Source organism: Euwallacea similis, chromosome 15 (genome assembly GCF_039881205.1).
Source record: "Euwallacea similis isolate ESF13 chromosome 15, ESF131.1, whole genome shotgun sequence".
Classification (NCBI taxonomy): domain Eukaryota; kingdom Metazoa; phylum Arthropoda; class Insecta; order Coleoptera; family Curculionidae; genus Euwallacea; species Euwallacea similis.
This window is the reverse complement of record NC_089623.1, coordinates 608272-628057: the sequence shown is the minus strand read 5'-3', so window position 1 is coordinate 628057 and position 19786 is coordinate 608272. Positions and strand designations below refer to the sequence as shown.

Below are 19786 nucleotides of genomic sequence, written 5' to 3'. Positions count from 1 at the left end.
GTCTTTGGTTGGTAACACGCCTACAGCCACTTCTGGGTCCATCTTTTCTAGAGTTGATCTCTAAATAGCGAAAACGGGGGAAGTCTCTTTGAGAAACGTCTCTTTGCTCTGCCACACACCTTTGCGAATACCCTTCTTTCCTTCAAGCCTAATCAATGTGTGGTATGACTTGGCGATTAATGGCTAACCCTAAAATGGTACTGGCCAAAATAAACCTTTAATTTTTAATTTAAAAAATATATATAAAAAATGTTTATCGATACAAAAAGGGCATTGTTGTTAATGAAAAACTATAAATATGAAGGTAACAAAGTTCTCGTGACCCGTGAATTAGTTTAAAACAGAAAAATCAGGTGATGTAAAACTTTTGAAGCTGTGTGTATTATTGTAGCATCTTATCTCCTTCAGGTTCTGAGAACTGCTCAAATTGATAAATCGCTCGAAAAAATAATAGAATTTATAATTACCCTTATGATTACAAAAAATCTTAGACTTCTACATCTTATCACAGGATTTATAGCTAAAGCTCTTGGAAAACATATGTATATTTTGTAAATTTAAAATGTATATAAAACAATAGAATAATGATATTCATACAACAATAAAAGTCTCTGATTATGAGTTCGCAATATTTTGCTGCTAACGAACATCAAATTCGATCCCTAAATCTCATACATACTGGCGCTTTAGGAGAAACCAGGAACTCGAAAGCCAATTCCATCGGTTTCTCTACACTGACCACAAATTCCTGAACCATTTTATCCAGAATTACCGGCAATACCTGTTCAATGAATCGTTTTCCTGGACAAATCCTCTTCCCATATCCGAAAGGGGTTACCAGGTAGGCGGCAGCTGCAGCAGTTTCATTTCTGTCTTCGTTCAACCATCTGGAAAGTTACATAAAAGCAAGTTTTGCGCACAACAAGACTTGTTATCGTTACCTTTCTGGTTTGAATATTTTGGCATCTTTGAAGTTAACTTCGTTTTGGCACGCCAAAGAGGTCTGGCATAACACTACACTTCCTGCGTCCACGTGGAATCCTGAAAGCTCCAAATCGCACTCTGTTACCCTGGCCAAAGCGTGAACGGTAGGAGTAAGTCGGAAAGTTTCCATCGAACATGCCTAAAGAGATGCGAAGTAAGTAGTTGCTGAGATCTAAGGGTGAGTAACAGTGCCTTTATGTATGCCTTAGTTTGGTCTTTAATGATATTTTCCTGGCAATCTGGATGCAGCGCTACCTGGTACAGCAGAAATAATAGGCTGTTTTTTAAGGTATAAATTCCTGCTGCTAGAAAATCGACGATTGCAGACTTCTTCTCTCTACCATCTATATTGGCGTTCAGAACTGACTGAAATGGAGTTCAAGTGTATATTTTCTTTTTTGATTTAAAGTTTTTGATCTACCTGAAATACTGCGCTGTCCCTAACAGAATCATCAGCGTTTTTAATCAACTCAGATGCGAACTCATACATTTCCCTCTCGCTATTGCAGAGCCTCTTGTATGTCTCAGTCTCACGGAGTTTCCATAAAGGCAGCCCGAAGTAGGTATCTCTACATGCTTTGAAGTTTTCATGCACCGAATCAGCCAGCTTTTCTGCTACTTCACATCGTTGATCCTCGATCAAAAACCCCATTCTTCTACCTACAAATTGCATCTTTTTAATAATAATGTCAGCATTGACATTGAACTCGCGGCTTTCGTTTTTAATGTAATTTACGTGCTTAGACAGGACGTTTCTACCCACGTTGAAGAATTTCAAAGTCAAGTTTAATTCAATGTTTGGCTGTGGCAATAAAATGTCTGCTCCCACAGTGATGTGAGTAAACAAGTTCCGCCTAATTATGTTATAGGAATTTTGGTTGAAAATATATATGCGTGTTTTATTCAAACATGCGGTTTTACTGGTATTTATTCAAATTAGCTCGCTGATGTACCAACAGAGGGAAAAAGATACTTTAGAGGCAGGTATCTTGATGCAATCCTGGCTTGTTTACATCTGAAATGCAACTTATCCTCCGTGGAAATTTGATATCTTAGCCGCTGTATTTCATAACAACCATTTTTTTTCAGTTGATTTAGACCTCCTTAATGAATTTCGCAAGCTTCAGTAATTATCCAATAGAAAGGTACTCAGCTTCAAAAGTTTTGCATCACCTTGATTCTTGGATAATTTATTATGTGGTTCAAAGTGTATGAAATATCTATATTTTAAAGAATTTTAATTAAAAGACAATTAGTGTGTACCATAATTATTTTACTATTAAATCTTAAACTTTAAAACCTGGCATCATTACAAGCTTGAAGAGGTCGCTGCATGCTTCGAGCAAAGTTTGCTATATGATATTGAGGAATATGCTACCATTCTTTTGCAACAGCAACAATAAGTTTTTGTATGTTTCTGGAAAAATTTTTACAAGAGTTCACAGCCCTGGAAAGCATATCTCAAGCGTATTCTCTAGGGTTCATGTCAGGCGACAAAGGAGGCCAAGCTAAACGGTTGATCCCCTCTCTTTCCTAGGTAGTAATTTTCTGCCATAGTAGGATGAGGAAGACGGGCATTGTTCTTCATGAAGACAAATCTGTCACCAGCAGCCCCTCACCATGGTATAATCCATGGATCCAGAATGTTCATAATGTATCTATCGCCCGTCGGATGTTGTACCAGTCCTAAAATATGGCACTTCCTCCCGTAAAAGGAGGTACGAGGCGAATATGAGTAGATTAAGCAATTCTTATTGGCTCTCTCCAAACTCGAATTCGGCGGCTATTATTTACTAGACAAATTCTGGTCTCATCAGAAAAAAACAAAATTCCAAAATCCTTTGGGTAGAAATATGTGCTGTTCATTCCATTGCAATTGACGAGGTCTGTGTTGAAATTATAGCCGAAGAATCCTTATTAGCCGACGATATCGCAAACCACACTGAATGATTCATTTTCTTAAGGTCGAACAAGAAATGGCAACTCTAAGTACATGTCTAAGTTCTTTTCGAAGCTTTTGGTATTGCCGTAATAGGATTTCGCTGGATTGTTAAGTATATATGGCGATTCCGCTTTCACACCTACAGCCCTTTCTGGGTTAATCTTGGACCCAGTTAGTTTCTAAATAGGAATTTCATATGCGGGAGACGTCGCTTTGAGAAACGCATATTCGCTCAGCTACAAACCTCTGCGAATGCCCTTCTTCCACTAAAGCCACTATTTTTGCATGATCAGTTTCTGTTATAACCATTTTGAATCCAAGAAAAATATTTTGAAAATGGCGTCACTTCCGGTTATACCGGAAGTACCTACCAACTTCGTTATTTTAAATGAAACGTAATTTTTTTTAATCATTTTTAGATTTTTCATTAAATTTTAAGTCCAGTTTATCTAAAGTGTCTTACTATGTCTAAAATTTATCGTTTCCGAGATATACTGGAAAATTTGAAAATTTTGATAGCTACAAGGTCCCACGGCAATCGGTATTATGCGCTAATCTAAAAAAAATAAATTGCAAATTTTGGAATCAGTGTTCTGGGACACAAACAGGATCTAACAAGTTACGTTTTGATGTATTTCAATTTGAAGCGTGCCTCCGAAGTTGCACGATTTCAAATCTCATTAACTTGCTTATTCCAAATGGAACAACTTGTACCTTAAAGCACACATTAGATCCAATTTTAGTTTTGAGTATAACATTGAATTCCTTATGGAATTACCCTTCATTTGATATACTACACTGGGTACCTCTCCATTTGAAAATAAAAAGTTAATAGGGGCGGCTGGATAGGGGTGAAAGTTGTGAAAATCGAAAAATAACGCGTTAAATGCCTTTTTTTTAAATAAAATTATACGTGTTTAAGCATTTTTTTAAAATATCGGATTTATGAAAGTTATAAACGTGTTGTAATACTTTTTACAAGCGCTGTGTATAAAACACTGTAACGGTTCTCATTGGGGGCACAGTAAAACTGGGGCGTATAGAATATTATTCAAGTAAGATTCAACAACAAAAATATTAAATGTGAAAAATAACAGTGCCAAATTGCTAAATCGTAAATGGTCATTAAACGCGAACAATTTTACTTATACTGAGCACAGAAATGGTTCTTTATAATTTAGCAAATAATCCTGCCAAGTATTCATACTAAAAGCAGAAGTGTATTGGAGAAGTGCAAAACTAAATTTCTAAAAGTTGTTGAATACCGCAAGAGTTTTATGTAAGTTGAACATTTGAAGGCAGCAAGAACAGGGGCGTACAAAACACAATTTTCAAGTTAGACACCAAACAAAGGGCAAAAAACTCAAATGTGTGAAATAAATTCGGAATAATGCCGAATCTTAAAAGATTAGGATACGCCAATGATTTAACGTATACTGAATGCGGCAAACATTCTTTATAGACCCAAAAAATTATTTTATAGATAAAAGCAGAGGGATAATAGACCCAATTTTGAATTCGGAAGTAGAGCGAAAAAAAGAAAAAATATCGAAAAACTTTCTGGTACGTCAATGATTTATAAAATATCTCTACAATTTTATAAACGCATATTTTAATTCGTCAAAAATAGGGGGACAGAAAACAAAATTTTTGAGTAAAAATTAACAGCGATACAAAAATCAAATGAGAATTAAGTGAGAAATAAATTTGGAAACTGCTGGAAGGTTCTCTATAATTTGAAAAAAAATCTATTTTTTGTTGCATTTCTTATATTTTGTATTTTGCAATGAAATGCTTTAATATTGTGTGGAAACTCTAAAGTTGTTTTATGTAGTTGCCGGCCATTTTTCTGAAAATAAGTTAGTATCAGCCGAAAAAAATGAAGGGATTTTTTTTGTGTAAAATGTTAGGCGAGTCCGAAAATAATAAAAACGTCAAAAATCCATTAGCATTCTACGTTTTATGACAAAAACGTCGATTCAGTCACGCTTAACTGCGCCACTGGCCGCAGATAAAAATTGACTTTATAGTAATAATGTACAATAACTGCAAAATTTTAAAAATCTACCATTGGCGGTTCCAAATTTATTTCAAATAATAATTTTTTTTTTTAATTTCAACATCCTCTGTCTCATAATCTACGCGTTTCCGGTCACGTGTTTACAGGAACTTTTTTCTTTAAATAGCATAAGAAATTGTTCTCTGAAGTCACAAACCTTACTTAGGAAATACCCAATATACATAATATTATCTACTTACCCAGCACCAAGGCACAAATTGCTTCCAAACCCAATCTCCCTGCTAATTCTTCTAGATGCTCAATATAGCCTCTCTGGTTCCTGCTCTGCTTGATTAGATGGCACCAATCATCTACGATTTCATCCATTTGGGGCAAGAAATCTTGTATTGTCTTAGGACTTGTCAGCACTGTTGTTAGTGAAGTTCTTAGAAACTGCCATTTCTCTCCTATATGAAAAATCATTCCCTACCATAATCAAAACTCATAAACTCTCTTCTACCTTGTTCATTGACCAATCCAGTACTGGCATACCTTTCAGGATGCTCCGTTCGGTATTTAGCCACAGCAGCAGTAGGAGGCCTGATGGGGCACTTTCCGGTGCTCCTTAGCACCTTCTCGATATCACTCCTTTCAAAAACACTGATAATGGGAACATTGAAGAGGGCTTCTTCTTTAAAAATTCTTCCATATTTCTCCCTCATTTCCCGGTAAAACTCAGGTATTTTGCTAGTGTGGTAACGCCCTACCAGAAACAGCCACCCAGTCCCAATGAAGGGCACCGAAAAGGGACCTGGAATATCTTTGCACTTGAAATCTTGCAGCTTCTTTGTCTGCCAGGGAGGCCGGAATCCGATGAAGATGAAAAAAATAGCTCCTAAGAAGCAGGTTACCACGTCGATCATCCCTTCGATTTTGGTGCTGTGGAAGACTAAAGTATTAGATTAGCTAGGAATAGAAAACTAAGCCCTGCATTACCTGAAGTGCGGTTCTGAGAACTAAACCATCGGTCTCGCAGCCTTTGCTGTGAATTCTCGAATTGCTTTAATTTATACGCTAGGAAAAAATCTCATTTCAAGCCAAAAAATCCAAATTTAAATATTAAACATATACATAGTCGTTTTATTTTGCTTCGCTTATCACGAATCAAAGTGGAACTGATTAACTTTGTATATATACTCAGTCCGGCGTGTCGTTTATTTGCGGACAGAAATATTCATAAATAGGAAGATAAAGCATACGTATGAGTATTGTTTAATTTGTGTACTACGGAATTAAAAATTGTGTTCTGATGACCTTTCGGAAATTAATATGAGGTAGCTTGTTTGTTTCAGAATTTATTCCGTTGCAGTTTGTACGGATCCGGTAACACTAGAAAAAAGGCAAGTGGAGTAGATTGTTAATGTTTAGGGTAAATCCATTCTTCAATAAAGATTTATATAGTGCTAGGACAGTTCGCAGCCGAGCCAGCTACATTACTGAGGAAAGTATCCCACGAAAAATTTCATTAGGTTCAGTGCGTAAAATAATAAAAATCATAAACTGGTGGTAGGTTGGCAAGAGGGGAGCAATAGAATGGCCGGCAAGGTCTCCCGACTTAACGCCGCTTGATTTCTTCCTTTGGGCAAAAAGGCAAACAAATCAAGACACCTTTTTTGTTGTAAAATGTTAGAAGAATGCGAGAATAATAAAAATGTTGAAACATCCATTACTAGTTTACATTTTATGACGAAAACGTCAACTGACTTAGGCCTAACTACGCCACTGGCGGCAGATAAAAATTAACTGTACTAAAAGTGCAGCGCTTTATCAACGCACAATAACTGCAAAATATTAAAGACCCAGAACTGACCGATTTAAATTTATTTCAAATAGTAATATGTATATTTTTAATTTTCAACACCCTGTATCTCTGAATTTAAGCGTTTCCCGCCACATGTTTATAGGAGCTCTTTTTCTTTAAATACCATAAGAAATTGCAAATCGTTCTTAGAACATATCTTGTAAAACAGGGAGATAATCTCTTCATGTAAAACCATTGGTCAGAAAATCTGTCCCTTCCACAAAAGAATACGTTTCTAATAGAAAGAAAATAAATCTTTTAAAGACCCCTCACTCACCCCTAGAAAAATGTGGTAACTTCTTCATACTCAAAAAGAACACAAAACGCTATAATAAAATACAAGATTTCATTAATTTATCCCGAAGTGTTTCGAAAATATTAACAAAAAAACCATCTTCGAGAACTAACTTTTCACACCCCGTATATCGAAAATGAACCACCTTGCGATAATATACGTTTATATGCATGAAGTTTTTATCATATTTTAAGACCAAGAATACGTGGTTGAATTTATGGCACTATGTTCAAAGACACCTTATATTGCCATGAGCTTCTTTTCCGTTCTTTTTATACGAAAAAAGATGCATCATGATGAAGACTTAAACCCCTGAAAAGAGTTGTAATATCTTCATTTCTAAACTTGGGCTCAGAATGCAAAGAGAAGATACAAATTTCAAATTATCGCTGGTTCAAAAATATTTCAAAACGCTTTCGAAGCGTAAAAAAAGACCTTCAGAACCAATTACTCAACTCGAAAAAAGCTCCAGAAGAACACACTCACAGAAATACTCATATGAAGTCTTCGTCCAAAATTTGACTTTGGATGTGGTATGGTGAGGTTTGACATTGCTAAGGAATGATATTTCGAAATTAAATTATTGAGGAAGAAATTATGGAGGTGAATTTCTGGTCTTCACTGTTTCTGAATTCAAAATGCAACGAGGTGACTCAAAATTGTTTTAAGTTCGTTTTTGAGACTTTTTGAGAAAAGCTTTTAAAGAGTGAGAATTATGAAGTTATAGAAGAATCGAAATATAAAATTTTCACCAAAATTCTTTCAAAATTTAATTAAGTCCGTGTTGCAATTAATAGAACAAAGGCGCACGATAAGAGCTATCGAATGGATTCCATACTTTTCCAAGAGGTGGAGAGTTTTCAAAGTACTTTCTACATTAATTTGCTTCGTCCTCTTTTAGGTTTCTTGCCAACATTCTTACATCTTTGCTATTACTGGCATTTTTTTTTCGTCACGTTAAGACATGCTTCTTCTGAACTTCCACTTCTTGTTATTTGCCATGCTCATCTATGTACCTTCACTAACGAAACGCCCTTTATATACTTCGCAAATTATTGTTCATCGAGGAAGCAAAACGTGCAAAAGCCGATTTCAACAACAATAGAACCAGTTTTTTTGAAATTGAGTTTTCTGCCCGGTCGTGGGATAAAAAGTCCGTCAAAGCTTTGCATGTACTCGATCAAATGTTACAGACTGTAACGGCGCAAATGGCATTCCGTTACAGTTCATTAAGCTAGGCAATTTGTTTGTGCGACTTTTTTCCCAAATTCTATAGCAGAAAGTGTTCTAAATTAGGTGCAAACAGTGAATTTGGTCGCTGAAGAGAAAGTTTTAGATTTAACTTACTGAAAATGAGCATTTCGACAAAAAGGTCGAGTTATCGGCAAGATTTTCGAGAGGATACATGCAGGTCTTGTGTGAAATTCTTCACTGTTTTTAATGGTCCAGATTAGTCTTGCATCTACTCAAAATTTATGAGTTAGATCTGCCTAAGGAGGTACTTTGAATTTTTTCCTGTAAGACCTTGTTGGAGATTCTGATAGCTCAGATGAGATTGAACACACAATGCAGCTTCTCTCAAATTACGGGAATAATTAAGCTTGAAACTGGAGAAATGCAGTAAAGTTTCACGTTTAAACAGCTTCAGTTGATAAAGCCCCTGCTGCATTTCTTACCTGACGTTGAAGTTTTTTCCCTAATAACGCGAATTTAAACCCACTCCAATACAAGCATCTCGAAAATGGTTAAAGCATTTTTTCCCATTTCATCCTCCATTTCTACTTTTAAAAACTAAAATCCCACCTCCATTTTTAAACGAATGAAACTCACCTCTAAATATTACTCAACTCCGAACTGGTACCGTCTATTTAAAAATTCAGAGCAATTTTTCTCCCGCACACGCGACTCCATCTACATGCGGAAGCATCTAACGATAACAATAACAACAAGGATCATTTAAAAGAACCGCGCGTAGTACCCGCACATCTAGATAGTTCGCTGGTACCAAACGTTGAACCACAAGAGGAACAGCTCGATGAGAACAGAATAGTTCAGGGCAAAAGCCATTGCTCTCGAGCTTCGCCGACAGTTACTGATGGCGGAAGTATGGTTTTATTAATCTAATAAAATGTCGTATTCATGACTGGTGCAAGATGTTTTTGATGGGAAAATTCGGTTTTAATTGTGTACATGCAGAAAAGAAAAAACGAACAAGTAGCAAACATACACGACTATAGAGTTTCTTGATGGTATCCATTAAAGGGCGATTTAATTGTCCGCCATGGAAATATTCCTAGGAGTTCCCAGCTATGGGTGTTTCACTACCCTGAACACAACTATTCATATTCATTAGTAGCATATTTGGTTCATTTCTGGGAAATTTGTCCATGCCTTTTATTATTTCTCCCATTCATGTGTTACCACATACAGAGTGTTCATTTAAAAATTACCATCCCAGAAACTTATCATCAGAACGAAGAGACACTGACATGCGGTTTGTGGGGACCTGAAAGGTTGCAAGGAGGGACATTTTTGGCAGCAAAAGTATTAGTATCACGCACACTCCTGCGCCCCCAGCCACCCCAAAATCTTAAATTAATTATATAAAATTATTAAATTATATAATAAACCCTATCGCGATATGTACCTCATATTAAGAGGTATTTAAAGTGCGTTTTTTTGGTGTAAATAATTTTAAAATTAATTAATTATTCAACATTTTTTGGCGATTTAGGATAAACCCTACAACTTTTTTATTAAAAGTTTTTTTAATAATAAAAGTAGTAGGTGATGTCTAAATGTGCGGACCAACCCTGTATGTAACATATATCTTTTAAGTAGGTAAGAACTTTATTCTCTTCATATGAAATTCGGTTCTTCTCTTCTAAAAGTTTTTAGCTGTTCGTTTATCGCTTACAAATCTGGCCTTAGCTCCCCATCCCCCGAACCTTAAGGTCACGTTCAGTTCTTTGCCCAGATATTTCTTGTTGGCCGTTTTATCTTCGGCGTCCAACTGTTATCCCTGGGTACGCCCTCCAACATTGAGGCACTTGAGGCTCATCTCTGAGCTTCCACATTCCCTCACTGCTGCTCTATGACCGGCCAGCTTTTAAAATTTTTAGTAGCTTTTGCTTCGTTTAAATTATGTGCTATAAATAATTACCTAATACACTTGAAGCGCATAAAATTATTGGCAAACGCAACTATCGAACTTGAAACCGACTTCCCCTTGCGAACATGATCCCATCAAAACAAATGTAAAAATAAAGAGGTGTGTGATACGCGAACGTGCTATGCGGTAATAATGGCATAGTACCACATGGGTACCTACCTCCGAGCGACATGTATTGTTTTGTAATTACTTTGTGCGAGATGTCGACCTTGACCTTGGTCAGGGTGTTTTACTTTATGAAAAAAGCCTGAGGAGGTCATGTGAATATTGCGTCTATGTTTGCTAATTCGGCTAAGTGGACTGGTTTAGGTTTTTTTTATGAATGAGCATATATGTGTTTTAAGCTCTCTCGAGGTTTTGCTCTCAGACTGCTCGCTAATACCTACTAAGGAGTTTCGAAATTTCCGCAACCTGGAGAGGACAATGGCCGGTTTGCATCTTCTCAAAGCCATAGCTGAGAAGAGTTCCGTGTTGCTTTTAAAGACCCGATCATGGACATCCTGAACCTCTTTAAAATTACTTTTACTGACCTGCCAAAGTATGGAGAAGAACCTGCCAATTTTCCGTCTATCCATAACTGGCGACCGACGCCTGGAGGCCTACAAGTGGTACGGTCGAAAACAGAAGCGGTTCAAACTGAAACTTCAAGTTAAAATGAGTCTTTGAGTCTCAGATCCCCGAAGAACAAACCATCAGGTTACCCCCATAGCCTTCAAATACAGGGTGTTCCAATGAAAAGGAGCCACCCAGGATGTTTTTTCTGTCCTGTTTGGAGAAATTTCCCCAAAACACGTCGAGTGGCTTTTTTTAGGAGACATGTTTTGACGTATAATTGACGTCTGAACGAGCAACCCTCCGAGAGGTGGCGTTACAACTTCCCAAATTTGAATGAAGAAGAAAGGTCATGTGATACCCAGCTCTGGAACCCTCTTTACGACAGGCCCCAAGAAAAGCAATTTTGATGAGTCGTTTTTGCAAAAATTTAAATTTAATTTTTCATAGTTAAATTCGCTTGTAAGAAAAAATCAGATTTTTTTGTAAATTCTCTACTTATCGCTTCTGGATTTGATCAATTTCAACAAAAAGATGTTGCTGGGTTTGCTATTTTCTACCAGGTGGGACCTGATTTTGTTAATTGTGAGCAGATTTGAAACCTAAACATGGCATTTTCAATTCAAAAACGTATAGAATTTGTGAGTTTCCATTGCTCAAGTGGCAAATGTGGAAGGGTTGCTGCAAGAATGCTTAACCAGCATCGTCCTGATAAATTTATTTGCCACAAATACACAGAAAAATTCAGGGGAATGTTCACAACTGGATGCACCCCCCGGTAAGGGTTGTCAACAACGAAGATACTTCAGTTGGTGTTTTGGGCCTCTTTGCTTTAATGAACAATACGCAATTCATTCGAAGATGATCACAAGCTCTGAAGTCAGCAGATCATCTGTCGCTAGAATTCTTAAATATATAAATTTCATCCTTACCAAATAAATCTTGTCCAGAAACTAAATGAAGAGGATTTTACAGAGGTCAGGAATTCTGTGAAATGTCAGACCACCCAAACATTGATTGACGTCTACTCTGCAGCATTTGTTTCTCGGATGGATCTTCATTTTTCTTGAATGGTCACGTGAATTAGCACAACTGTCGATGTTGAAGCGAAGTTAACTCCCATTTAATGCGAGAAGAGCAAGCACAAACATTCTGAAAAATTCAATGTTTGAGCTGGGATATTAAACAATCATGTCGTTGACCCATTTTTCCTCACGGAAAACTTGATCGGCGCCATTTATCTCGATACGCTGCAAAATTTAATCTATCTGCAAATTATTGAAATATTGGAAATAGACGTTTTAAGTTTGAAAACCGCTTTTTTTCAACAGGATGGAGCCCCGTTTCATTATACACTGTTGGAAATTTTCTAAACGATCATTTTCCCGAGTATTGAATTGGACGTATAGAATGGCCAGCTAGATCACCAGATTTGACGTCTTTGAAGTTTTTTGGGGGTATTTTCATGCTAAAATATACCAAACAAAACCAACTTTTCTGGATAACTTATGACAACGAATAATTTGGGGATGCCGCTAATTATCGCTGCAAGTTTTAGAAAATGTTCTTGGAATGTTTGAATCATGTTTATATTTTTGTATAGAAACAAATAGAGGTCAATTCGAGTATTTAATTTAAAGACATCTTTGAATTGTATTTTTGAAGGTGAATCCAACGAGGACAATTAAATTTAAATTTTTGCAAAAATTACTCGACAAACACACACACGTTGCATACAAAGTTAGCACGGATCATCCCAAGGTGATTTAACTGGGTAGTAAAGGGTGTCCCAACAAGAGCGCAAAATTTAAATTTGGCGCCTTGCTTAATTTTAAAAAAATGGACCAATATTCAACACCACAACATGTTTTAATTATTAAATATTACTTCAAAAATGGTGAAGATTTGGCAGCTACGATACACAAATTGTTTTCAATTTTTGGTCGGGAAACGTTCCAACTATAGTGAAGCTCGTAAGAAAATTTGAGGAAACTTAATTGATTACTCATGTGAAACCATTGACACGTGTTTACCCACGTGTTGCATTTTGAAGAAAACATCACGCCCATTTACCAGAATGTGGCCAAAAGTCGAAGAACATGTGTTCGGCATCGTGCTCAAGAATTGAACATTATAAGAAGCACTATGCGACGTATTCTCGCTAAAGGTTTGCATCTTCATACCTATAAAATTCGACAATTTCAAGCCTACAGATCATACACAGAGAAGAGAATTCATCATTAGATCATCAAACAACAAAAAGTGAACAGCAATTTTTCCACCAAAATCATCTTCAGAGATGAGGTCCGTTTTCATATTGATCATAAATAAGCAAATTTGTTGCTTTTTGGGTATTGAAAATCCACATGTGATTCATGAGAAGAAAATTCATCCCAAACGTGTTATTGTTTGGTGTGGATTTTGAGCAAGAGGCATCATTGGACTATTTTTCTTTAAAGATGCTGCCGGCGATGCACAAACAGTCAATAACGAACAGTATCTGAGGATGACATCCCAGTTTCTTGTGCCCCACATAGACGGTATTGATCTCAAGGACATGTAGTTCCAATAGGACCGTACCACTTGCCATAGATCACGTGAAATAATAGCATTATTGCACGAGACATTCCCTGGTGGTGTAACCCCCCGCTTGGGCGCTTTGAATTGGCCACCTAGATCGTACAATTTAATGCCTTTGGACTTTTTTCTCTGGGGCTTTTTGAAGTCGAAAGTTTATGTAAATAAACCCGAGACCACCCAAGCTTTGAAAGAGGAGATCAGACATTGTATCACTGAAATCCAACTACATTTGTGTCAAAAAGTTATTGAACATTTTGGCAAAAGAATACTAATGTGTCATCAAAGCCGAGGAGGGCATTTACTAGATATATTGTTTGAGCTGGTGCTAAAAAAGGTAATTTATAAACACGGCTCTACAAAGGTCATGTTCATATGTTGGGCTACTTAAGCTAATCCTAGACATAGTTCTATCTTCAAAGCTAATTAAAGGCCGATTTTTCGACAAACACATTATTACAAGTTAGGCGAGGACCAAAAATTAATCATGTTAATCCGAATAACAGAATTATTTATTATACAGTTTAATTTTATGTAGTATGGAAAATATGCTGTTTTCTCACGGTGTATAACATCTTCCCGAAACTAGGAAGATGGATATTTTTATTAACAATTTCGAAAAACAAATTTCCATTCATCTTTAAACGAATACAGAGTGATGAAATCTGACTACGCAACTTTCTAATTTTAACTCGAGTTTTTGAAAAACTACAACTCAAAAACCCTAAAAGCTGTTTTTTGTATTTGAGACACAGCTTTTTCTAAAACCAAAAGAAAGGGAATTCGCGTTAAAAGGAACGGAATGGCATCGAAACGGAATTTGTTCAAATTTGCAACGTTTCTTTTACTAAAAAAACCAAAACAACGAATAAAGTGCAAAAAAATAGGAATGTGTGCAGTATATCTATAAAAAAGAGGAATTCAAGTAAATATTTCTTATAAAAATATTGCTTAGATCAGCAGTATCTGGATGTACGAGGGTTTCCGCATACATACACTTTGGCCTAATCACTAGTCACACTAAGAAGGTGATAAAAACTAGTGTTTTGCATTTTTTTTATTGTGTGTCCACAAACGTGTAAGTTCAACTAGGTTATCCGTATTATTCAGAGAACTAAAATCAAACAGTTTATTCAACAAAAACATCAAAATATATAAGCTACTTTTCCGCCTTGGAAAATCAGCCAACAATACTACCACTTAACCATCATATATAAATAAAATTTTCAAATAAATATAAATTGTTTAAAGACAATTTAAATACCTAACAAAACAATAAATAAGCTTGTCGTTTAAAAACTTAATGTTCTAAATAAATAACACACCAAATGCCTACTCAAAGTTCAATTAATTCAAAAAATCCAGTAAATCACTCTTACTCAATTGATTATTATTTGAGGCATTCGAAGGCGCTTGAGGAATTAACGGTATTTGACTGCCACCAATTTGATTCATCGGAGTCTTATTTGCTGCTGAATTCAAATTTACAGGCAGCAAATTGTCCAGAGCTGACCAATTCTGAGTTTGCTGAGCTCTAAACGCGGAATTTTGCGGCTGATTGCTCATCCAAGGACTAAAATTTTGATTTATATTCGGCGTTAGAGGTTGAAATGTGGAATTTGGCCTGTAATTGGCGTTTGTGACATTATTTGTGAAGCTTCCTCCTGTTAATTGCCTTAAATTGTTGTTTAAGGGTGCAGGTGACGAGCTAAGAAAATCTCCAAAGTCGCTATTGGACAAACTAGAAGTCAGATCTTTCGGTTGAGCTGCACAAGGGCTTAGGATCTTCTTAGATTCTCTATTGGGTTGATTATTGAACATCTTCAAACTTTCTTGATGCCTTGCCATTGCCTGTTTCTGCTCTATGCTCATGGAGGGAGCAGGAGCGGGATTTCTCGAGTTCAAAACGCTACTTTCCAGCCTCAAAGTAGTAAGATCATCTTCAAGCTCCACAGCTTTCACAGGGTGCGTCATGGAAGGCATTGTCGAGGCCAATATTTTCTCTTCATCTTTAACAGAATTCAATTGCTCTAATTTCGTTCTGTGCTCGCTTTCAACAGCTTGGAACATTTCTTTAACAACCGAAGTTATGGCGTTAAATTGGGCCAAAGTTAAGCCGTTTTCGATGCACAAAGGTATGAGGAAAGGCAAGATTCTGGTGGCCATAATTTCCTTGCTAATGCCCAATTTCTTGTGATTCATAGCGATTTTGTAAATGCCGAGTATTCCCATGAGAACTGCAGGTTCTCGTGAGGGGATCTGCGGTAAAAACGGCAACACCTGATGGAACAAAAAAAACCGATGATAAAATCAATATAGTAAACAAGAGAAATGGAAATCAATATCGTGTTTATTATACCTCATCCAACACCAGCCATTTATCTAAATGCTCCAGCAACTTCCCGACACACAAAAGACAATTCACCCGCACACTCAGAGTGGAGGTGCTCAAGCACAATTTCTTAATCCTGGGAAGGAGGCTGTTCTTCACATTTCCATGATCTAAAAGGCCTGCAAATGTCGGTAACACCAATAAACACAATTCATGAATTTGTGGAGAGTCGGAATCCAATCCTCTGTACAACATTGGTAGAACATGCAGTTGAATATCTTCAGCTGGAGTGAGTTTGAGCAGCAGCTCCATTTTTTGGAGCATAATTAAAAGAATCTACAAACATTCTCTAGATTTCCATAAAATTTTCCGTAAAATCAATAACTTACTTGAATAGGTTCAATTAACTTCATTATTGGTTTCAAATGCGGAAGCACAAAGGCTTTATATTCCTCTTTAGAGCAATCATGGGCGATTTCAAATATGCTGGGTAATATAAAGGGAACCATGGTGGATTGCCCTAAATCTCGAACCACACAAGACAAAACCCTTTGCAGTTTCACTCTATGAGGTAACTTTTTTAAAGCCTCAGGCAAACCTTTATAAAACTGACTCTTTTGCAAATTGTCCCATTGCAGCAATGAATCTAAATATGTCAGAGTTTTTATACCCACATCATCAAAATATGGAATCTAAAAGCACAATTCTTAAATAAGTTCTTTGTTAAATAAATTACTACCTTGATGAATTGATGTGCATCAGGTCGGATTTCAGGAGTAATATTCAATAATAGTTTTACAAACTCTCGGAGATCATCTGGAATGGATTGGAGTTTAGGTGAACTAAAGTTTTTAAACTGTAGCGCTCTGGTCTTAAACTGCTGCAGATCTCGAACAGGCGATAAGCATTGTTTACCAGGGGAATGTAATGTATAAGCTAACATACCTATTAAGAAAAAGAAACAATAAATCATGGCAAAAATGAATTTTTTTATGGCACAAAATACAAGAAATCAAATAATTTAATAAGACATTCAAATTAAAGAAGTTGTTGGGACAATAAATAAGCGAAAGTTTATTTCATTTTTATGGATTTTTTTGCAAATTCAAGATAATTTATAATCAACAAGGTACACATTCCAAATGCAGTATAGCTAAATAACAATAGTTAATGAAGTATTTACAAAATTACACCATTTCTTGGACTTAGATCTCACCTGATGGCAAACATTAGTCAAACCCCCATTTAATAAGGGCTTGGCAGAGGGAATTTTCTAGGACATAGGACGAGTATTTAAAAATGCGCTACCAGATTACTAGCTACTTAATTCAGTTAAATCACAAGGGGTTGAAATGACAATCACTAACTGAATCCACAATATGTTGGAATAGTAAATGATTAAAACTACCTTACATAGGGACTTGGCTATATTCAAGGTGGCGAGAACTTATCTGCAAGGGGGTTTTGTCCCTTCTCCTTAGGTCAGAGCTTGTGGACAATCAATTCCATAGCACAATCTCTGGTGCTATGGAAAGTTAAATCATAAACCTATGCAAATGACGTAGGAATATTTTTAAGAAATTGAACAGGCAATTGCACATCCAGCCCCATTCAGGTGCTAGATGTAGTGTGCCCAAAGAAAAAGCTGGTAGTCAGTCTCAGGAAGCTGGTCATTGTCCTGTTCACTAAAAGGGAAAAGCTGAACTTCCTGAATTAATTTTCTCTCTTTTGAGGAAAAATTCTGTTCTCAATAGAAGTATAAAATTGGGACTCACCCTTGATAAATCAAAAACATGGAACACACACTTCGCCAATACAATGTAAAACATATTGTTGCACCTTTTTGGATTTATGTGAATATTACCAAAATACTAATTTTTCTCTTGCAGAAATTAGTTTTTTGAATCCACAACCCATCTTAGACACACAATAAAATGTAACCTTACACCATTAGCTTTACATAATCTTGTAACAACATTAATCATGCCTAATATTTCATCATATTTTATTTTTCCATGATCCATTTCTAGTTATAAACAAAACTTACCTAAAGAAAACATATCACTTGCTGTGGAATGATTTTGACTTAGAACACATTCTGGAGCCAAATAATTCAAATTTGGCTGGCAGACATTTGGCAAAGTGGGTGAAAAATCTTGAAATGGAAAATTAGCAGGTTGATTTGCAGGATTGGTATTGTGGATACAAAAGTCCAGTCCAAAAATTTTCCAAACCCCTGCATTATTGATCACAATACTCTCAGGACATATATTTTTGTGAAGCAGTTTGACATCATTATGCAAGAACTGCAGCCCTTCAGCAATTTGCAACATTCCATATTTAATTTCTATGTCAAAAAACTTGTAATCTGACATATTAGCTGGCTGAGGCATATTTATGGTTTCCCCTAGAACATTAGCCAGACTGGCAAATACTGGTTCTGTGGCAAAAGCTAAACTATCTCTGCTCTCCTCTAAAGAGTGCTGCACTGTAAGTACTTGTGGGTGTCTGATTTTAGTCAATTGTTGTACTCCATGCTTCAGGCTTTCCAGGACCAATTCTCTATCATGTTTGTTCCATTTTTCAAGCTGTCTTTTCTCAAATACGAAAATAGAAGCTTCTTGTTTTGTGGATCTTTTAACTCCCTTGTAAATCTTCCATAATAGCCCTGGGCCTGCAGAGGCGATGTGAGCTGATGATTCATATTCTCGAGTCACAGGATTTCCCGGAAGAACTCCGGACAACTGTGAGACTGTTTGACTCACGGAGGTCCCGACTTGGTATAAATACTTATTGAACACTTCCATGTTAAATTTGTTGATGCTAAGCTTGCAGATTTCCTTTAAACTCTTGTAACAATATCCACGACTTCCAGAAGTTCTGAATTCAGTGAAAATTGGGTGAGAACAATAAACAGGCAAAAAGTAAATAAATATATACTTTAACTTTGATTGTAAACATCTGACAATGACAGCTGTCACTTTGATATTAAATTTTTTCGAAAAGGATGACTAGATCATTGAACCCTATCAGCTGATTTTTACCTAGTCTGATTGGCTCGCTGTAAACGGAGCTAATGTGATTGGTTGAGAATCAGCTGATAGAAATTAATCCAATCCATATTATAGGTACTTTTCGCAAAGATCCCATTGTCATTTAAATGACGTTTTGTTTGACTAGTTATTACTTAATTTTAAGTTTAATAGTAATTAATATAATCAAAACTATTTCGTTAATTAGGTCAGATGAACCGTTATAAAAATCGTTGTTCCTAGAAAAGGAATTTTTGGATGACATTCTAAAGCTGAATTTATTAATTATTTCAGCTTCACCGCTCTTTGAAATATATATTCTTCTTTTGTTTGAATATTCTACTATCACACATTCCAGAGTTCATAAGATATCATGTGGGTATTTGGCTATGGATCCTTAATGTGGAAAGTTGATTTCCCATATGTTGAGAAGATAATAGGTTATATCAGAAGCTATGAACGCAGATTCTATCAATTCAGCACAGATCACCGTGGCACCCCGGAAAACCCTGGACGTGTTGTTACACTTATTCCAGCCTCAGAACAGTCAATGGTGTATGGCATTGCTTATAGGATAAAAGAGTGCAATGTAGAGAATGTGGTAAAACATTTAGATTACCGTGAAAAGGGTGGTTACGAAAGGAAAACTGTAAAATTCTATCCAAAAGACACTTCAATTCAGCCCTTTGATATGACAATTTATTTGGCTGCTCATGATAACCCCAATTATGCTGGACATGCTGAATTGGATGATATAGCAGAGCAAGTAGTGAAATCTATAGGTCCTAGTGGGCCTAATATTGATTATGTATGCAATTTGGCGAAGATAATGAGGGAGGTTGTGCCTGAAGCTAAGGATGATCATTTGTTTGAACTTGAGTCCAAAGTAATTAAGTTACTTAAACTGGACAGTCGGTTTGGCCAGCTGGACACTTGTGATACAGCTTGATACAGATGTAAAACTTTAAAGTATTTATTCCTGTTTTATTATTTTTGTTTTGGCAAATATATGTATATTTTTATTATGGGATGTTTTCATG

At 36.2% G+C, this 19786-nt stretch overlaps 4 protein-coding genes across 7 annotated transcripts in view; 1 reads left to right on the top strand and 3 right to left on the bottom strand.

Annotated features, from left to right (window-relative positions):
• LOC136413888 (uncharacterized) overlaps positions 1-19786 on the bottom strand; it is a 148456-nt gene that overhangs the window by 42284 nt on the left and 86386 nt on the right. The gene's annotated exons all lie outside the window — the stretch shown is intronic.
• Positions 536-6259, bottom strand: shd (cytochrome P450 family 24 subfamily A member shade). Its single transcript, XM_066397439.1, has 7 exons — positions 5922-6259; positions 5446-5864; positions 5186-5392; positions 1406-1644; positions 1177-1350; positions 942-1123; positions 536-887 (listed from the first exon to the last, which is right to left on the bottom strand). The coding sequence occupies exons 2-7, from the start codon at positions 5846-5848 to the stop codon at positions 650-652; spliced, it is 1443 nt and encodes a 480-aa protein (XP_066253536.1). The 5' UTR covers positions 5849-5864; positions 5922-6259; the 3' UTR covers positions 536-649.
• Positions 14638-18615, bottom strand: LOC136413739 (SCY1-like protein 2). Its single transcript, XM_066397437.1, has 5 exons — positions 17762-18615; positions 16454-16659; positions 16104-16406; positions 15742-16050; positions 14638-15662 (listed from the first exon to the last, which is right to left on the bottom strand). The coding sequence occupies exons 1-5, from the start codon at positions 18519-18521 to the stop codon at positions 14730-14732; spliced, it is 2511 nt and encodes an 836-aa protein (XP_066253534.1). The 5' UTR covers positions 18522-18615; the 3' UTR covers positions 14638-14729.
• Positions 18920-19769, top strand: LOC136413744 (putative glutathione-specific gamma-glutamylcyclotransferase 2). Its single transcript, XM_066397443.1, has one exon. The coding sequence runs from the start codon at positions 19120-19122 to the stop codon at positions 19693-19695; it is 576 nt and encodes a 191-aa protein (XP_066253540.1). The 5' UTR covers positions 18920-19119; the 3' UTR covers positions 19696-19769.

Excerpts from the sequence above, each read along its gene's own strand:
- shd (XM_066397439.1), bottom strand. The coding sequence starts at position 5,848 with ATGATCGACGTGGTAACCTGCTTCTTAGGAGCTATTTTTTTCATCTTC. Across the intron at positions 5,393-5,445 it reads TGGATTGGTCAATGAACAAG|GAGAGAAATGGCAGTTTCTA; the intron begins GTAGAAGAGAGT and ends TTTTTCATATAG. Across the intron at positions 888-941 it reads AAAATATTCAAACCAGAAAG|ATGGTTGAACGAAGACAGAA; the intron begins GTAACGATAACA and ends GTAACTTTCCAG.
- LOC136413744 (XM_066397443.1), top strand. The coding sequence starts at position 19,120 with ATGTGGGTATTTGGCTATGGATCCTTAATGTGGAAAGTTGATTTCCCA.
- LOC136413739 (XM_066397437.1), bottom strand. The coding sequence starts at position 18,521 with ATGGAAGTGTTCAATAAGTATTTATACCAAGTCGGGACCTCCGTGAGT. Across the intron at positions 16,407-16,453 it reads ATGCACATCAATTCATCAAG|ATTCCATATTTTGATGATGT; the intron begins GTAGTAATTTAT and ends TTGTGCTTTTAG. Across the intron at positions 15,663-15,741 it reads AATGGCTGGTGTTGGATGAG|GTGTTGCCGTTTTTACCGCA; the intron begins GTATAATAAACA and ends TTGTTCCATCAG.